This window comes from Nerophis ophidion, linkage group LG09 (genome assembly GCF_033978795.1).
Source record: "Nerophis ophidion isolate RoL-2023_Sa linkage group LG09, RoL_Noph_v1.0, whole genome shotgun sequence".
NCBI lineage: Eukaryota > Metazoa > Chordata > Actinopteri > Syngnathiformes > Syngnathidae > Nerophis > Nerophis ophidion.
In genome coordinates, this window is record NC_084619.1 from 28,760,731 (window position 1) to 28,778,274 (window position 17,544).

Consider the following 17,544-nt stretch of genomic DNA (forward strand, 5'->3'; position numbering starts at 1 on the left):
TGATGCCCCCTTCTGGAATATAATAGTAATATTAAAGATCACAAACAAAATTGTGTTTAGGGCCACACAAAGCCTAGAGCCAACATTGTAACAACAAGTATACGTCAGAAAAGGCGAAAATCATCATTTCATCATCCTTTCAGATGAAACCAGGATTAATTTAAAATAAAAAGTCTTCATAGAGTTTTAACATTCTTGCCTCTCCACCCCCTCAGGTAGTACTGTAACAGTGCTGAATGGGCCCATCCTAGCAGTAGATAAGGATATTGGACCCAATGCTGTGGTGAAGTATCGTCTGCTGGGAGCTCGAGTGGACCTTTTCACTGTGAATGCCAATACTGGTAACGATCGCTCCAAAGCATGGGTACAGATGTGTAGAAAGTTCCTCCACAACAGTGTGTGTCTTTCTCTAGGAGTCATACATGTGCAACAGGGAGCCAAGTTGGACCGTGAGGCGTATCAGGAGCCTCGGATAGAGCTGGTCCTGGTCGGGGAGGACATTGGGGGATTAAACAGCAGTGTTCCTCTCACAGTCACCATCCTGGACCAGAATGACAACCCACCTGTTTTCAGTCCTTCCAGTTTTGGTGTTAGACTCCCCGAGAACAGCCCGACTGGTGCGTGTAAAAAAAAAAAAAAAAAGCAATAGTGAATGTTTGGTATAATACTATGTGTAAGCTTAGCGTGTCTCCTCCAGGTGTTGTGGTGACCCAGCTGTCCGCCATCGACGCTGACTCCGGCTCTAACGGCTGGCTCATGTACCGCTTAGTAAGCGGCGCGCAGGATCGGTTTGTGGTTGACGCGCTCTCCGGTGCCGTCCTGGTTGGCAACACCACCCTCGACAGGGAGGAGCGTGGATCGTACCGACTGGTTGTCATGGCAACGGACCGCGGCACGCCACCTATGTCTGGCACGGCCACTCTGACGGTCATCCTGGATGATGTCAACGACTCACGTCCCCGTTTTATAGAGCCTGTAACCATGATTAATGTCAACGAGTCTACGCCACCTGGGGTGGTGGTCGCCACGTTGACCGCCAAGGACCCTGACCTGCATCCACGGCTGGAGTATTACATCATCTCAGTGGAGGCAAAGGATGATGGCAACAATCCCGTTGAAGGCCTGCAGGAGTCCTTTGGCATTGACTTACACACCGGTTAGAAATTATTCTCATTTTAATATCCTTGATCAGGGCCGGTCCTAAAATTTTTGTGGCCATAAACAATAATTTTCTGTAGCCCCATTCCGGACTTTAAAGGTGCTGTTTACAATAGTAACATGTATATATATATATATATATATATATATATATATATATATAAATACACACATATATATATATATATATATATATATATATATGTGTGTGTGTATATGTATATACTATGTACATATATATATATATATATATATGTATGTATGTATATATATGTGTATATGTATGTATGTATATACTGTGTATATATATATATGTATGTGTGTATATATAGATATATATATATATATATATACACAGTATATACATATACACATATATATACATATAATTATACATACATATACATATATATGTATAAGTATGTATATATATATATATATATATATATATATATATATATATATGTGTATATGTATATACTGTGTATATACATATATATATATATATATATATATATAAATTAAAGTAAAAAAAACATATTCAAAAAGTCTATGAAAATATTCAATTAATAATTAATAATTCTTACTTTGTGGAAATCTATTCATCATAGCCAGGCCCGGAATCAATTAACAGCGATAAACAAAGATTTACTCTATTACTTTTGGCCATAATAAAAGTAAATATTGAGAAATAACATATTAATAATATTTGACATGGTGTGTAAAGATTTTTATTTACAAATTAATAATGTAAGGTAAATAATTATAAGAAAGACTACATTGAGGACTATAATTTAGTTAAATCCAGTATGTTCTATAGTCATGTGTTTGTTTTACAATTAATGTCCAAGTCTATATGAAAAGGTACAAAAAATAGGTTGACGTGTCCAAGGGGTGTAACATTGTTTGATATTTCATGCCATAGTGAAGCCAATTCAAAACTGTAATTCTGCTTTGGATTTCAATTAAAAACTAAACAAGACACAATAAATAGGCTAAAATATAACATTTGTTTATGTCTTTTAGACATTATATCTTTAAGGAAAAAGTTTGGCTACAATATGAACTTAAACAGTAAGGCCATTTTAGAAAGGCGGGCTTAAACCTATCATGATGACGGCATTCGATTATTACTAACATGTGAACCTGAAGTGCCATCCCAGTGAATTGTCCAAAAGGTTTTGGTACTGTATCCTGGAGTATTCAACGTTTATTTCACTGGAACTAAGGGCCAAGCCCAACTCTTGAAAAACAACCCCACACCATAATTCCTCCTCCATCAAATTTCACCCTCGGCACAATGCAGTCCGAAATGTAGCGTTCTCCTGGCATCCAAACCCAGACTGTCCATCAGATTGCCAGATGGAAAAGTGTGATTTATCACTCCAAAGAAGGAGTCTCCACTGCTCTAGAGTCCAGTGCAGAGGTGCTTTACACCACTCCATCCGATACTTTGCATTGGACTTGGTGATGTATGACTTAGGTACTGCTTATCGGCCATGGAAACCCATTTAATGAAGCTCTCTGTGTACTGTACGTGGGCTAATTGGAAGGTCACATGAAGTTTGGAGCTCTGTAGCAACTGATTGTGCAGAAAGTCTTTGCACTATGCGCTTCAGCATCAGCTGACTCCTCTCTGTCAGTTTACATGCCCTTCCACTTGGTGGCTGACTTGCTGTTGTTTCCAAACTCTTCCATGTTCTTATAATAAAGTTGACTTTGGAATATTTAGGAGTTAGGAAATTTCACGACTGGATTTGTTGCACGCTGGAAATCACTGAGAGCAGCCCATTATTTTACAAATATTTGTAGAAACAGTTTCCATGCCTAAGTGCTTGATTTTATACACCGGGCCAAGTGTTTAAGACACCTGATTCTCATCATTTGAATGGGTGGCCAAATACCTTTGGCAATATAGTGCAACTTCATAGGCTTTGGAATGGATGCGGCCGCGATGCAGCTGAATCAAACTACAAGTTGTTCACTGCTGAATAAAAGTTTAGGAGAAACAAAGTATACAGTTGTGATCAAAATTATTCAACCCCCACACAATTTTGGTGTTTTAGCAATTTGGACATTTATTCCGTATTTTGTTTATAGTCATATCAAATAAAGATGCATTAAATAAACAAATGCAACTTGAATTACAACATTATATTTTGAAACATACCAAACAGTGTCATTTCTCTTAATATCTCATTGACAAAATTATTCAACCCCTTGAAGATCACAACTCTTAAGGACAGAATTTAAATAAGGTATTTTCAATCAGGTGTTGAAAACACCTGTAGATGTGATTAGAACCATAACGAGCAACAATTAAACTGATTGAAAAAGACTGTGATGCTCAACTTCTTGTAGATGGTCAATGGTGTATTTGCAACATGGTGAAGTCCAGGGAGTGGTCAAAGAAGTCAAGAGAGGAGGTAATTTCTCTTCATAAGAAAGGATATGGATATAAGAAAATAGCAAAGACATTACACATTCCAAGAGACACAGTTGGGAGCATAATTTGCAAGTTTAAAGCTAAAGGCACAGTGGAAACACTACCTGTGCGCGGTAGTAAGAGGATGCTGTGTGCAACTGCTGTCCGGTATTTGAAGCGTACAGTGGTGAAAAACCCCCGGGTAACAGCTGAGGAACTACAACAGGACATTGCAGAGGGGGGAACGCAGGTTTCGTCCCAGACAATAAGGCGTACACTACGAGATGAAGGCCTCCATGCCAGAACTCCCAGGCGCACCCCACTTCTGACTACCAGGAACAAGCAAAATAGACTCCAGTATGCCAAAAATCATCTGGACAAACCCCAAAGGTTTTGGGAAACTGTTCTATGGAGTGATGAGACAAAACTGAAACTCTTTGGGCCTATGAATCAACGTTATGTCTGGAGGAGAAAAACTTAAGCTTACAAAGAGAAGAAAACCTTGCCTAATGTTACGCATGGTGGGGGGGGGGGGGGGGGGGTCAATCATGCTCTGGGGCTGTTTCTCTGCCTCAGTTACCGGGAATCTCCAGCGCGTTCAAGGCATTATGAATTCTATTTCCTACCAGGATATATTAGCTGCAAATGTCATGAAGTCAGTGACGAAGCTGAGGCTTGGGAGACGTTGGACCTTCCAACAGGACAATGATCCCAAGCATACCTCCAAATCAACATCAGAGTGGTTGCAGAAGAAGGGCTGGAAGACTCTGGAATGGCCTTCACAGTCGCCAGACCTAAATCCTATAGAAACCTGTGGTGGGACTTGAAGAAGGCAGTTGCAGCACGCAAGCCCAAGAATATGAATGAACTGGAGGCCTTTGCTCAAGAGGAATGGGCTAAAATACCTGTAGATCGTTGCAAGAAGCTTGTGTCCGGTTATATATCACGTTTGAAGGATGTAATTACTGCCAAAGGGTGTTCTACTAAGTATTAAAGATGCATGTAACTAGGGGGTTGAATAATTTTGTCAATGAGATACTAAGAAAAATGTCCTTTTTTGGTATTTTGTAAAATACAGTGTTACAATTTAAGTTGCATTTGTCTATTTCACATATCTTTATTTGATATGACTATAAACGAAATACGGAATAAATGTCCAATTTGCTAAAACACCAACATTGTGTGGGGGTTGAATAATTTTGATCACAACTGTAATTGTATCCATGGGGCAATTCAGCAAAAACATGCAGAGCATGATAACCACGTTGAGATGATCGGCAACTGAAATGACGGTCGCCATAATCATGCGACCTAGTGACTCTAAACAACCGCATAGCCATTAGGTCAATATTCTGATGATACTAACACATTTTTGGGGTTAAAAATGTGTTACAGGTGCTGTGTTTGTACGAAACCCACTCAACAGAGAGCAGGTAGCAACCTTCGAGATTATTGTGTCCGTTCACGACAATGCTAGTGAGGTTATCGACAAGTCTGGCAGTGTCCCGAATGGTAAGTTCATCTTCTGTCATAAAGCTGTGAAATACTTGATACAATAATCATATCCTTGTTTGCCTTTCACTTCAGCAAGACTAACCATCAACATTTTGGATGTAAACGACAACGCTCCTCGTTTCCGGCCTTTTGGAGTGACAAACTTTACCGAAAAGATTTTGGAGGGAGCGCAGCCAGGCACAACATTGCTGTCAGTGTCAGCTGTGGACCCGGACAAAGGCCCCAATGGTCAGGTCATCTATCAGCTTCTCCACCTACCACGAGGTGGCTACGTCAGACTGGAGGACCCCTCCACTGGTATGACAACACAATATTAATCAGCATCCTCACAAACTATTGCCTACATGAAGTCATATCGTATGTTGGTGTTCACAAATTAAGTACTTGGGTTTAGAATATGATAAAAACCGTCAATGTCTGGCAAACTTCTCAGGTAAGATTGTTGCAAACCAGACGGTGGACTTCGAACAAGTGCAATGGCTTAATTTCACAATCCGGGCAAGGGACCACGGAAGTCCTCCCAGGATTGCTGAGCTGCCCGTTTATCTCCGCATAGTGGATGTCAACGACAACAACCCAGTCTTCTTACAACCGTCATATCAGGTACTGAAGAGAAAAATCATGAAATAAATATAAAGTGATCACTGAAATACACCATTTTATTATTTGTTCATTTGATTTTATGATCATCTCATTTTGCAGGAACCTGTTTTTGAAAACGTGAACCTTGGCACCACCATTGTTCGTGTCACTGCCACTGATGCCGATTCTGGTCTGTTTGCTGTTGTTGAGTACAGCTTGGTAGACGGGGAGGGCAAGTTTGGCATCAGACCGACCACTGTGAGTTAACTTGTGCACCACTAACCTGCCGTACTGGCACTGAAGCACGTTACCCTCACATCCCAGCAGGCACAAGACATTGATGCAACGTTGATTATACATACATGTCCTTTAAAACTGACTTTGAAACAACATTGCAAAATAGTTGTATTTGTAAATTGAGACAACGTTAATGACCAAGGTTGGATCCACGTTGTTGAAATGACAAAATTTCAAAGGTCAAATAAACATCACAACCTGACATTGAATACATTTTGTATTTGTCTTGTAGAATATTGGTTGGAAAATGAACAAAATTCAATGGTCAAATCAACTTCAGAACCCAACATTGATTACACGTCAACAACTAACTAACAACTTGAGCTTTTTACTCAAGTTACTGTGTGAAGTTTGGGGAAATAATTATAAAACCAGCATACATCCCTTAACAAACTTACAAAAACGGGCACATAAAATTATATATAATGCGAGCTTCAAGGAGCACAGAAATAGTTTATTTTTAAGGTCAAAACTGTTAAAATGTCCTGATTTAGTAGAATATTTGACAGGGCTTATCCTGTTTAAAGTAAGAAGTTATCAATTGCCTGCAAATATTCAAAGTTTATTCAAAGAAAGGGATGTGGGATATAATCTCAGGGAACGCCAGCACTTAGCACAATGAAAAGTTTTTGTCTGTGGGGCGAAAATATGGAACATCCTGGGTGATGAACTCAAACACTGTTCAAACATTGAGCATTTTAAGAAATTGTGCAAATCTAATGTTGGTTCGGTATAGTAAGGTCTAGGCTTATTTTAAATATGAGTATGAATGACTTACATGACTTACTTGTGATGATTTATTGAGAATTGTAAGCACATTGTTGTGGGCAAATTGAGGCTTGTGGATTCAGAGGAATTTAATTAAATGTGGTTCAGAGGAAACTGGATATTAGTCAAAGTAACTATGTAAAAAAGGGGGGGGAGGGGTTCAAAAAGTGTATACTTCTTCCCATTACCCTTTTGAGATATGTATAATTTAATTGTATTTTATTTAATTTTCTTAGTTTAATTTTCTTTTCTTTTTTGTGAAATAATAATATTGCCATTGTGCAACAAGACTGTTCAATGGATATATGTATGTATATCATGTACTACATGTATGACGTGGTTCTGACTATGACATACTCAATTCTCAAATTTCCACGTAATCAAAAGTTGTTTCATCGTTATGTGTGAGTTGCTCAACATCAGGACTTAAATCAACAAGTTCCCAACGTTGTTCCAATGTCTTTTGCCTGCTGAGATGTTTTATTCATGACTGATTCCAAAAGCTGGGAGAGGCTTAGAATTGCCTCTGTAAACAATAACCGCTCAAATTTCCTTTCCAACCATTCTCCCTTGTTTGTTTCAGGGAGACATCTACATCCTCTCTCCCTTGGATAGAGAGACAAAGGACCACTACACTCTAACCGCTGTGGCCCGTGATAACCCTGGTGGCAGTTCCAACAACAGACGAGAGAACTCTGTCCAGGTACTATTCTTTAAAAATGCATAGCGGGGAAAATAAATATGTGATCCTCTGCTGTTTTGGAATTTACGTTTGTACAAAGACATTAACACACTTTTGGTAATTGTATATAAGTTTAACTTTTTTTTTTTTGTCAGAGTTTTAAATTTTACATAAAGATCCCCATTATCCAAGGTGAGCCACGCGGGCTGACACTGTATTACTTGTTCTGTATTACTTTTTGTCCTCTTGCTGACAAGTGGCTATCAGTTTCTCAGAGGCGCTCCCTTAAGCTAATAATAATTCCCTCCATTACAGCAAATAAACTGAATTTCTTAGTTTATTATTATTTTTGTATCATTATTAATCAATCCAACAAAATTATACACAATAATACAATAATAGTATAATTCCAATTCCAAAACCAAACCCGGCCCGGCAACATTCAGAATAGCAATCAACAGAGCAATTGCGACAACATACAAACATGACACAAAACAGTCCAAAAGTTGTCCATTAAAAATGAACAATATCAACAACAGTATCAATATTAATAAGAATTCCAACATAGCAGTGATTACAAATCCCTCATTTACATTATCGTCACATCCATCCATCCATTTGCTACCGCTTATTCCCTTTCGGGGTTGCGGGGGGCGCTGGCGCCTATCTCAGCTACAATCGGGCGGAAGGCAGGGAACACCCTGGACAAGTCGCCACCTCATCGCAGGGCCAACACAGATAGACAGACAACATTCACACTCACATTCACATACTAGGGCCAATTTAGTGTTGCCAATCAACCTATCCCCAGGTGCATGTCTTTGGAAGTGGGAGGAAGCCAGAGTACCCGGAGGGAACCCACGCATTCACGGGGAGAACATGCAAACTCCACACAGAAAGATCCCGAGCCTGGATTTGAACCCAGGACTGCAGGAACTTCGTATTGTGAGGCAGACGCACTAACCCCTCTGCCACCGTGAAGCCCTATCGTCACAGCTAATTATAAAAAAATAATTTTTAATTGTTAATTGTTAATTTCTTAAATGTTTTTATTTTATTTATTTTTTTTATTTATTTATTTTATTTTTTTATATATCGTCACAGCTAATTATAAAAAATAAAATAAAAACATTTAAGAAATTAACAATAGTGTCACAGTGGCTTACACTTGCATCGCATGTCCTTTTTTAGTTTCTTACGTTTCATTATCAATTACTATTGTCACTAGAGGACGAGGCTACACGTTGCACACCGAGGGCTAGTCAGCACCAGGCATACTAATAGCTAAGCTAACCGCTAGGCTAGCTTTAAACAACAACAAGAAAAAAGTTTTAAGTAAACTTTAAAAAGTGCAGATGGAAATGTGTTTCAGCAAAATAGTTGAACATTTACTAATCGGAAATTAGTAATAATTAAAGCCCGTGATAAAAGTCTAGAGATATGATAATATAAAGAACAACTACTGGTGTGTCAGCATTGTCACAGTCCTTAATTGGTAGTGTCGATACCATGGGTATTATCAGTATTTGATCAATACTAAAGTAATTAAGTCAATATTTGTATTTTATTTTTATTTTTTATTAATCAATCCAACACAATAATAACATAGTGATAACATTTCAATTCGAAACCCAAAGACGACGGAACAACATTCAGGATAGCAATGAACAGAGCAATTGAGAGGACACACAAAGCTGACACAAAACAATCCAAAAGTAGTCAAACAAAAAATAATATCAACAACAGTATCAATATTAATAAGAATTCTAACATAGCAATGATTAGAAAACCCTCGTTGACTTTATCACCACAGCCATTTATAAAAAATAAAAACTTTAAAAATGAACAATAGTGTCACAGTGGCTTAAACTTGCATCACATCTCATAAGCTTGACAACACATTGTGTCCAATATTTTCCACAAAGATAAAATGAGTCATATTTTAGGTTAATTTAACAGTTAAAACAAATTTAAATAATGTATCCCATATTCCAATATATGACTCATTATCATCTAAACCCGGGGTGTCAAACTCAAATACAGAGTGGGCCAAAATTTAAAACTGAACAAAGCCATGGGCCAAGCTTGAACAAATTAACCTTTTAGTAGGGACCCAAACAAGTGTTGCATTGAATATTAAACAAGCAAGGCTTATATAACTTTATTGTCACATGCAAAATCGAGTTTTAAAATATAATTATAATGATTAAAAAATATCAATGGCATATCAAATAAAATGTAAATAAAAATTGGGGAGGGCGGGGTTTGGTGGTAGCAGGGATGTATTTTGTAGCGTCCCGGAAGAGTTAGTGCTGCAAGGGGTTCTGGGTACTTCTTCTGTTGTGTTTATGTTGTGCTACGGTGCGGATGTTCTCCCGAAATGTGTTTGTCATTTTTGTTTGGTGTGGCTTCACAATGTGGCGCATATTTGTAAAAGTGTTGAAGTTGTTTATACGGCCACCCTCAGTGTGACCCTTATGGCTGTTGATCAAGTATGCTTTGCATTCACTTGTGTGTGTTAAAGCCGCATGTATTAGGTGACTGGGCCGGCACGTTGTTTGTATGGCGTAAAAGCGGACGTGATGACAGGCTGTAGAGGACGCTAAAGGCAGTACCTTCAAGGCACGCCCCCAATATTGTTGTCCGGGTGGAAATTGGGAGAAATTCGGAAGACTGGTTGCCCCGGTAGATTTTCGGGAGGGGCACTGAACTTTGGGAGCCTCCCGGAAAAATCGGGAGGGTTAGCAAGTACGAGTATCAGCGGTGAATGCGGTGTTACAGAGGCATCGCCGCTGTATAATACCGGCGGGCCAGTATTATACAGTGTACAGGGGCATCAATCCCCTGTACTCAGGAGGACTCTGAGGGGAAAAAACAAAACATTTAAATAAGTAATAGATGGAAGTTTTTGATTTTCTTTGGATTTCTTTTATTGGACAGGTTTGCTTGGATGGGAAAGTGGCCGTGCCAGCAAACTGAGGGTTCCTGGTTTGGTTCTAGGTTTGATCCCCGGCTTCCGCCATCCCAGTCCTGATGTTTCGTGGTTAGGGCCTTGCATGGGGTGAATGTGGAAATTGTGTCAAAGCGCGTAGAAAAGCGCTATAGAAGTATAACCCATTTGTCATCTTTTATTATTGCGCCTTGTTCTGGTGCAGTGGTTCTCAACATTTTTTTCAGTGATGAACCCCCTGTGAACCTTCTTCAATTCAAGTACCGCTTAATCCGACCAAAGCATTTTTTGTTGAAAAAAAGCGATAAAGAAGTAAAATACAGCACTATGTCATCAGTTTCTGATTTATTGAATTGTATAACAGTACAAAATATTGCTCATTTGTAGTGGTCTTTCTTGAACTATTTGGAAAAAAAAGTTATAAAAATAACTAAAAACTTGTTGAAAAATAAACAAGTGATTCAATAATAAATAAATATTTCTAGACAGAGCAGTAATAATCAACTTAAAGTGCCCTCTTTGGGGATTGTAATAGAGATCCATCTGGATTCATGAACTTAATTATAAACATTTCTTCACAAAAAAAGAAATCTTTAACTTCAATATTTATGGAACATGTCCACAAAAAATCTAGCTGTCAACACTGAATATTGCATTGTTGCATTTCTTTTCACAGTTTATGAACTTACATTCATATTTTGTTGAAATTCAATAAATATATTTATAAAGGATTTGTGAATTGTTGCTATTTTTAGAGTATTTAAAATCTCACATACCCCTTGGCATACCTTCAAGTACCACCAGGGGTACACGTACCCCCATTTGAAAACCACTATTCTAGTGTTTTTCTAGAACCCACGATGCAGAGACAGCAGGCTAAGTGCAAGTAAAAAACATTTTGTACGGTAAAACAAAACAAAAATAGTGCAGCGGGGAAGTGCAAAAAAGCAATTAAGCACAGGAAGCGTAGGGAAATCTATGCAGCATGACGAGTTGCAAACAAAGCAAAATGATCCAGCCCAGTCCAGAGGAAGAAGGAGTCTGATTGGCAACTAGGGACAGATGGGTCCTGATCGTCAATCAGGGACAGGAGAGGGAGCCAGCCCTCGGACTAAAGCAGTGGTGGCAAATGGAGAGAAACAGGAAGTGGAAACAAAAACAAGAGCGCTGCAGGGCGAAATAAAACCTAATACATGTAACTAATAATAACTGTCATGTGAGCTCATCAGTTCAGTTTATTTATTTATATAGCACATTTAAAAACAACCCCAGTTGACCAAACTGCTGTACAGACATAAGAAACAATTTGCAACAAAAAAAGGGGCACATAGTGTCACATTTCAATGGTAATACGGAAGGACGAATAAAATACAATAGTAAAATATACCTTAAAATAAGTGCAAAATATATCACCTAAAATACTAAAATGTAATAAATAGATTAAAAAAAAGGATAAAACAAGACATAAAAACAACCAAGATGGGATTGGATTTGAACGCCAAGGAGTAAAAATATGTTTTTAGCCTAGATTTGGCTCAGAGACTGGGAGGACCTCATAGATCAGGGGTGTCAAATTCAAATACAGAGTGGGCCAAAATTTTAAACCGAACAAAAAATTAACCTTTTAATAGGGACCCAAACAAGTTTTGCATTGAATATTGAACAAGCAAGGCTTATGTAACTTTATAGTGACATGCAAAATCGAGTTTCAAATAATAATAATACTTAAAAAATATCAATGGCATATCAAATAGAATTTAAATAAAAATTTAATGCCTATTTTCGGCGGTGGGGTTGAGGTGGACGGGATTTGGTGATAGCGGGGGGTGTATATTGTAGCGTCCCGGAAGAGTTAGTGCTGCAAGGCATTCTGGGTATTCGTTCTGTTATGTTTATGTTGTGTTACGGTGCGGATGTTCTCCCGAAATGTGTCATTCTTGTTTGGTGTGGGTTCACAGTGTGGCGCATATTTGTAACAGTGTTAAAGTTATTTATACAGCCACCCTCAGTGTGACCTGTATGGCTGTTGACCAAGTATGCCTTGCATTCACTTGTGTGTGTGTATAAGCCGCATATATTATGTGACTGGGCCGGCACACTGTTTGTATAGAGGAAAAGCGGACGTGGAGACAGGTTTTAGAGAACGCCAAAGGCAGTGCCTTTAAAGCCCACCCAAAATATTGTTGTCCGGGATGAAATTCGGGAGGGGCACTGAACTTCGGGAGACTCCCGGGAAAATCGAGAGGGTTGGCAAGTAAGAGTGTTAGCGGTGAATGCGGTGTTACAGCGGCGGGCCAGTTCTAATGTTAATTTGATATTGCCTCATGGGCCAAGTGAAATTACACGACGGGCCATATTTGGCCCGCGGGCCCGAGTTTGACACCCATGTCATGGATAGTGGCAGGTGGTTTCCACCGTCTGGGCCCTGCCACTGAGAAGGTTCTATCTCCTCTGGTTTTTAGCCTAGTGTTTGGGACAGCCAGGAGGAGCTGGTCTGAAGACCTCAGGGTCGTGCTGGGACAATAAGGCTGCAGCAGCTCAATAAGAGGAAGCTTCTTGGTGTAAAAGCATTTGAAATTACCAAGTAAAACATTAAAATGAACTCTAAAAGTAACTGGAACCAATGAAGGGAAGCACTCACTTTGTTTGGTTTTGGTTAAATGACAAGCAGCAGAGTTCTGCAAGCCCTGAATGACACTATTGACTTTATTTGGATCGAACAATTGTATCTAATAAAATAGTATAAGGTACTAGTTTAAATATTGTGTTGATGTTGTTAAACTGTCAATAGTACACACTATTAATAAATTGAAACATATGCATGTGATCGGTATCGGTATTGTTATCAGCTGGTTTCACTCATAGATAATCGTATCAAAAGTATAAAACCCTATGGGAACATACCTATGTTCTTTCAGGAGAACATATACATTTTATATTTGTTCCCCAAGCAAAACATGACTCAGAAATAAGTGGAGAAACTTGTATAGGTCATCTTAGAGGTCAGGTGGTTCTCATTGTTGGTTGCCAGGGTTACACACATCTAAATTGGGATTTTGTCCACTCCTTCTTACAAAATAAGTGTAGTAGTTGATTAAGTGCATACATTCGATGATAAATGACCGAGCGAGAATATTCCATCCATCCATTTTCTACAGCTTGCTCCTCCCGGGATTGCAGGGGGCAGGAGCCTATCCAGCTGCACTCGAGTGGAAGGCTGTGAGCAATACCATAATCTTTACTTTACATAACTCTAATTACCTTTAATGACAAGAAACCCCTTTGTGAAATGAATTGTAAATCATCATTCAATAAATCAATGATCCAAACTTTATTCATAAAGCGCTTTTCGTACATAAAATAAACAAAACACCAAGTGATTTACAAACTTAAAAACAATACTCTGATGACTACATACCCCATCATCACACACACACACGCACACACACACACACACACACACACACACACACACACACACACACACACACACACCTACACACACACACACACACACAAGCACACGCACACACACACACCGCACACACAATTTTGTATTTCTTACCTTCTTGATACCTCTGAAAAATGCCGACCTCTTTAGTACCACCCTTTCTAGATATGTACAGATTTGTATTTACAATATAAAAAAGGTAAGCTTTTGGTCATTCATTTGTTTTATTTTACTTATATTTGGTTTGTTATTGGTTTTTGATCTTCATGATTTACTTCAAGTTATTATGATATGTCTCCATATACATATGTATTTATTTATTTTTAATGAATTTTGACCAAAGGGGGCACATTACAATTTCTTACACACACTTGTTATTATATATGTTGCCCAGAGGGGGCGCACTTCAAATTGTTACACACACTTGTTATTTCACCAGAGGGGCAGCATTTTAAAAAGCGACACACAATCAATTTGAAAAATCCCTCCTTTTTGGACCCAACCTCATTTTGATAGATTTCCCCACCAGGGGTGCAAATAAGACCTTTTTTATTAGATGCAAAGGTTTTCAGTATTGGAACCATGATTTATGTCCTAACTTGTTCACCGGTCCTCATATACAAGGTACTTTTCCTTGTTGATATCTCAAGAATGGGAGAATACAAGAACAAACACACACACACACACACACACACACACGCACACACACACACACGCACACACACACACACACACACACACACACACACACACGCACACGCACACGCACACGCACACGCACACGCACACACGCACACACACACACATGAATGCATGGCTTAGTACAGAGAAGCCAGGTGAAAAATCACTATCACAGGAAGGCAAAACCCAGTAACTCAATTTTGGTCAAAACTGAGCTGATAATAATTTTGGAGTTCCTAGGTGATATGCTTTACATTAGTGTATTCGATATTGTAATTTGTTCCGTAAGTAAGCTGTTACGCGCATGGCAGGACCTAGCAACTACCACATAACCGCGTAGATACAACAGAAAAACCTAGTATCTCTAGGGACCAATCGGAGCTTCTTTGTCAGTCGCCTTATTGTCTTTAATGAGACATTTGCACGAATGGGGGCCGACGGTCAACCTGATTATGTGATATTATGGCACGAGGGGATATTTGGAAGATTGGCCCAGGACGTTGCAAGCACCTTCATTAAATGTATTGTTCTTGATTCTTCCCCTTGCATACTCTTTTGGGCAGATAACTGTGGAGGTCAAAATAAAAACTGGACGCTGTACACGGCTCTTGCCCAATGTGCAAACGCAGAATGGGGCCCACCCATTCAGTTTTTCATGAGAGCAGATTCAATCCATGGCTCAATCGGCAAGAAAATGAAAGCTCAAGAAAACATCTATACGTTTGATGACTTTGTAGATCTTTGTAAGACAGCATCAAGATAGATTGGTTTTCCTTTGTTTTCTCAAAATCAGCTAGAAGTGAGTTACTAGGTTTTGGCTTTGGACGGGAGAGGAGCCATCTGTACCAGGAGATCACCAGATCACGGCCATGGTCGATACAAAGCTCCCCCACAGCCATGGCCGTTAATCCCTGATTCATCGGGCTTCCTCTGAGGAACGCTTAAAAGTAAAAATAATAAAACCTGTAAAATAGTAAAAACCATGAGTAGGAATGAAGGATAAAATACAAGTATTTTCAAGATAAAGAATAATCATTAAGGCGTTCGTGTGGCAACTCTGAAGTCTCAGGTCCCACACATTTTCTATGCTATTGTGTAAGAGGCAGAGACTGTCCAGGCCAATCCAGGATCTTCCTGTACTTCTACTTTAACCGCTCTTTTATTCCCCTGGTTTGAGTCAATCACACTGAAAAACTAATCCACCACGACCCATCGGAGAAATTTATGAACGAGTCAAGTCTTTTGAACGGCTCTCATACTGTAAGAACTGCTTCAGTTATCTTTACATGAGCTGTGTGCCCCATGTGAGATATACCACCACACTAGGGCACACCACACTGGCCACACATAAAGACTAATGATATCTCTGGGTTTGTGGTGTCCAAAGCACGCTCCAGATGTACAAATATGCACTGATAACATAGGGGCTCCTATATAACTTAGGGATTGTAAGCCTGATTTTATCCTACAACTATTTTCAGGTCCTCGTCACAGTTCTCGATGTCAACGATTATCGACCACGGTTCTCCGAGCGAGCATTCACCACCAGCGTCTTTGAGAACGAGCCCAGCGGAACATCAGTGATTACTGTGAAAGCTACTGATCTGGATGAAGGAGAGAATGGTGCAGTACTCTACAGCATGCTGGGACCCCATGCAGGTATTATCATGATGAAATTAAAACTATGAAATGTAAACTTTAGTGCCTAAACACACACATTATTTTCATAAAGAAAGGCAAAAAATACATTTCTGTCCTCTAATAAGCAGTTTGAAATAGCAAAAAGAAATGTATGTGTTTTTTTTTATCAATAATGCTGTTGTTATTCATGCATATAGTCTATAGCTCACAGGTGTCAAATTCAAGGCCTGGGGGGCCAGATTTGGCCCGCCACATCATTTAACGTGGCCTTGAAAAAAATTTAAAATATATAAATAAATAAATATATACATATATATACATATATATATATATACACACACATATATATATATATATATATATATATATATATATATATATATATATATATATATATATATATATATATATATATATATACATATATATATATATATATATACATATATATATATATATATATATATATATATATATGTATATATATATATATATATATATATATATATATATATGTGTGTGTGTGTGTGTGTGTGTGTGTGTAGGTGTGGGAAAAATCACAAGACTACTTCGTCTCTACAAAACTGTTTCATGAGGGGTTCCCTCAATCATCAGAAGATTTTAATGGAAGCATTCACATACAATGGTTTATATAGGGCACAGAGTGGGTGGGTACAGGCAGGCGTAGGGTGTGGTGATTGGCTCATGTGTTACCTAGGAGGTGTTTCCGTCTGTGGCGGCATGTTGAAATGATTTCACTGCGCTTGTTGAGGGATGACAGATCTGGATGATATATAATAAACAGTTTCTCTTTTAAGCATAGGTTGCATCTTTTATTACCACTGTTGTAAGGTGTGCTGGATGCAAGAATTTGCTATGTTATTGAATATTCAACATTATTGTCTTTGAGGTTCCAAATGTGCTTGCTGAGTTCTGTAGAATTCTGCAAAGTCTGGTTTCTAAAGGAGGCCTTGTGATTATTCCCTCTGGTTTTAAACGCTCCTTCGGTTAATCCTACGTACGTGTCGGATGTATTAATGTCGTTGCGTGTTACCTTTGCTTGGTAAACGACTGATGTTTGTAAGCACCACTCTACCATGTGTGTGCATGTGTATAAGGACCCCAAAATGGTACCTATGAGGAGACATATTATCTGGCGTTTGTTTTGCCCAATTAGGCAAAACCAACTTTTCTTATCTATTAGTGCCTGCTGATGTGTATTTAGGATCTGAATAAGTCCTAAAACTGTGCACTCTTCTGTAATTGTAGCCTGCTCCTTCTTTTTTCTATCTTCTTGTTGTGGGGCACTCATCTTCCGCAGTTGATATTTCCAATATAAAGTAGCGTACAGTTCTAACTTCTGTCTGTTAGTAGACTTTTGTGAAATAGCTAAA

At 38.7% G+C, this 17,544-nt stretch overlaps 1 protein-coding gene across 2 annotated transcripts in view; it reads left to right on the forward strand.

The window, feature by feature from the left end:
- Nucleotides 1-17,544, forward strand: part of cdh23 (cadherin-related 23) — a 619,519-nt gene that overhangs the window by 578,373 nt on the left and 23,602 nt on the right. For both annotated transcript variants that reach the window (XM_061910729.1, XM_061910730.1), the window contains exons 44-52: nt 216-341; nt 414-617; nt 698-1,156; nt 4,979-5,095; nt 5,171-5,395; nt 5,532-5,701; nt 5,801-5,938; nt 7,329-7,448; nt 15,991-16,168. In XM_061910729.1, the coding sequence (XP_061766713.1) occupies nt 216-341; nt 414-617; nt 698-1,156; nt 4,979-5,095; nt 5,171-5,395; nt 5,532-5,701; nt 5,801-5,938; nt 7,329-7,448; nt 15,991-16,168 (1,737 nt within the window). The remainder of the gene's footprint in view (nt 1-215; nt 342-413; nt 618-697; nt 1,157-4,978; nt 5,096-5,170; nt 5,396-5,531; nt 5,702-5,800; nt 5,939-7,328; nt 7,449-15,990; nt 16,169-17,544) is intronic.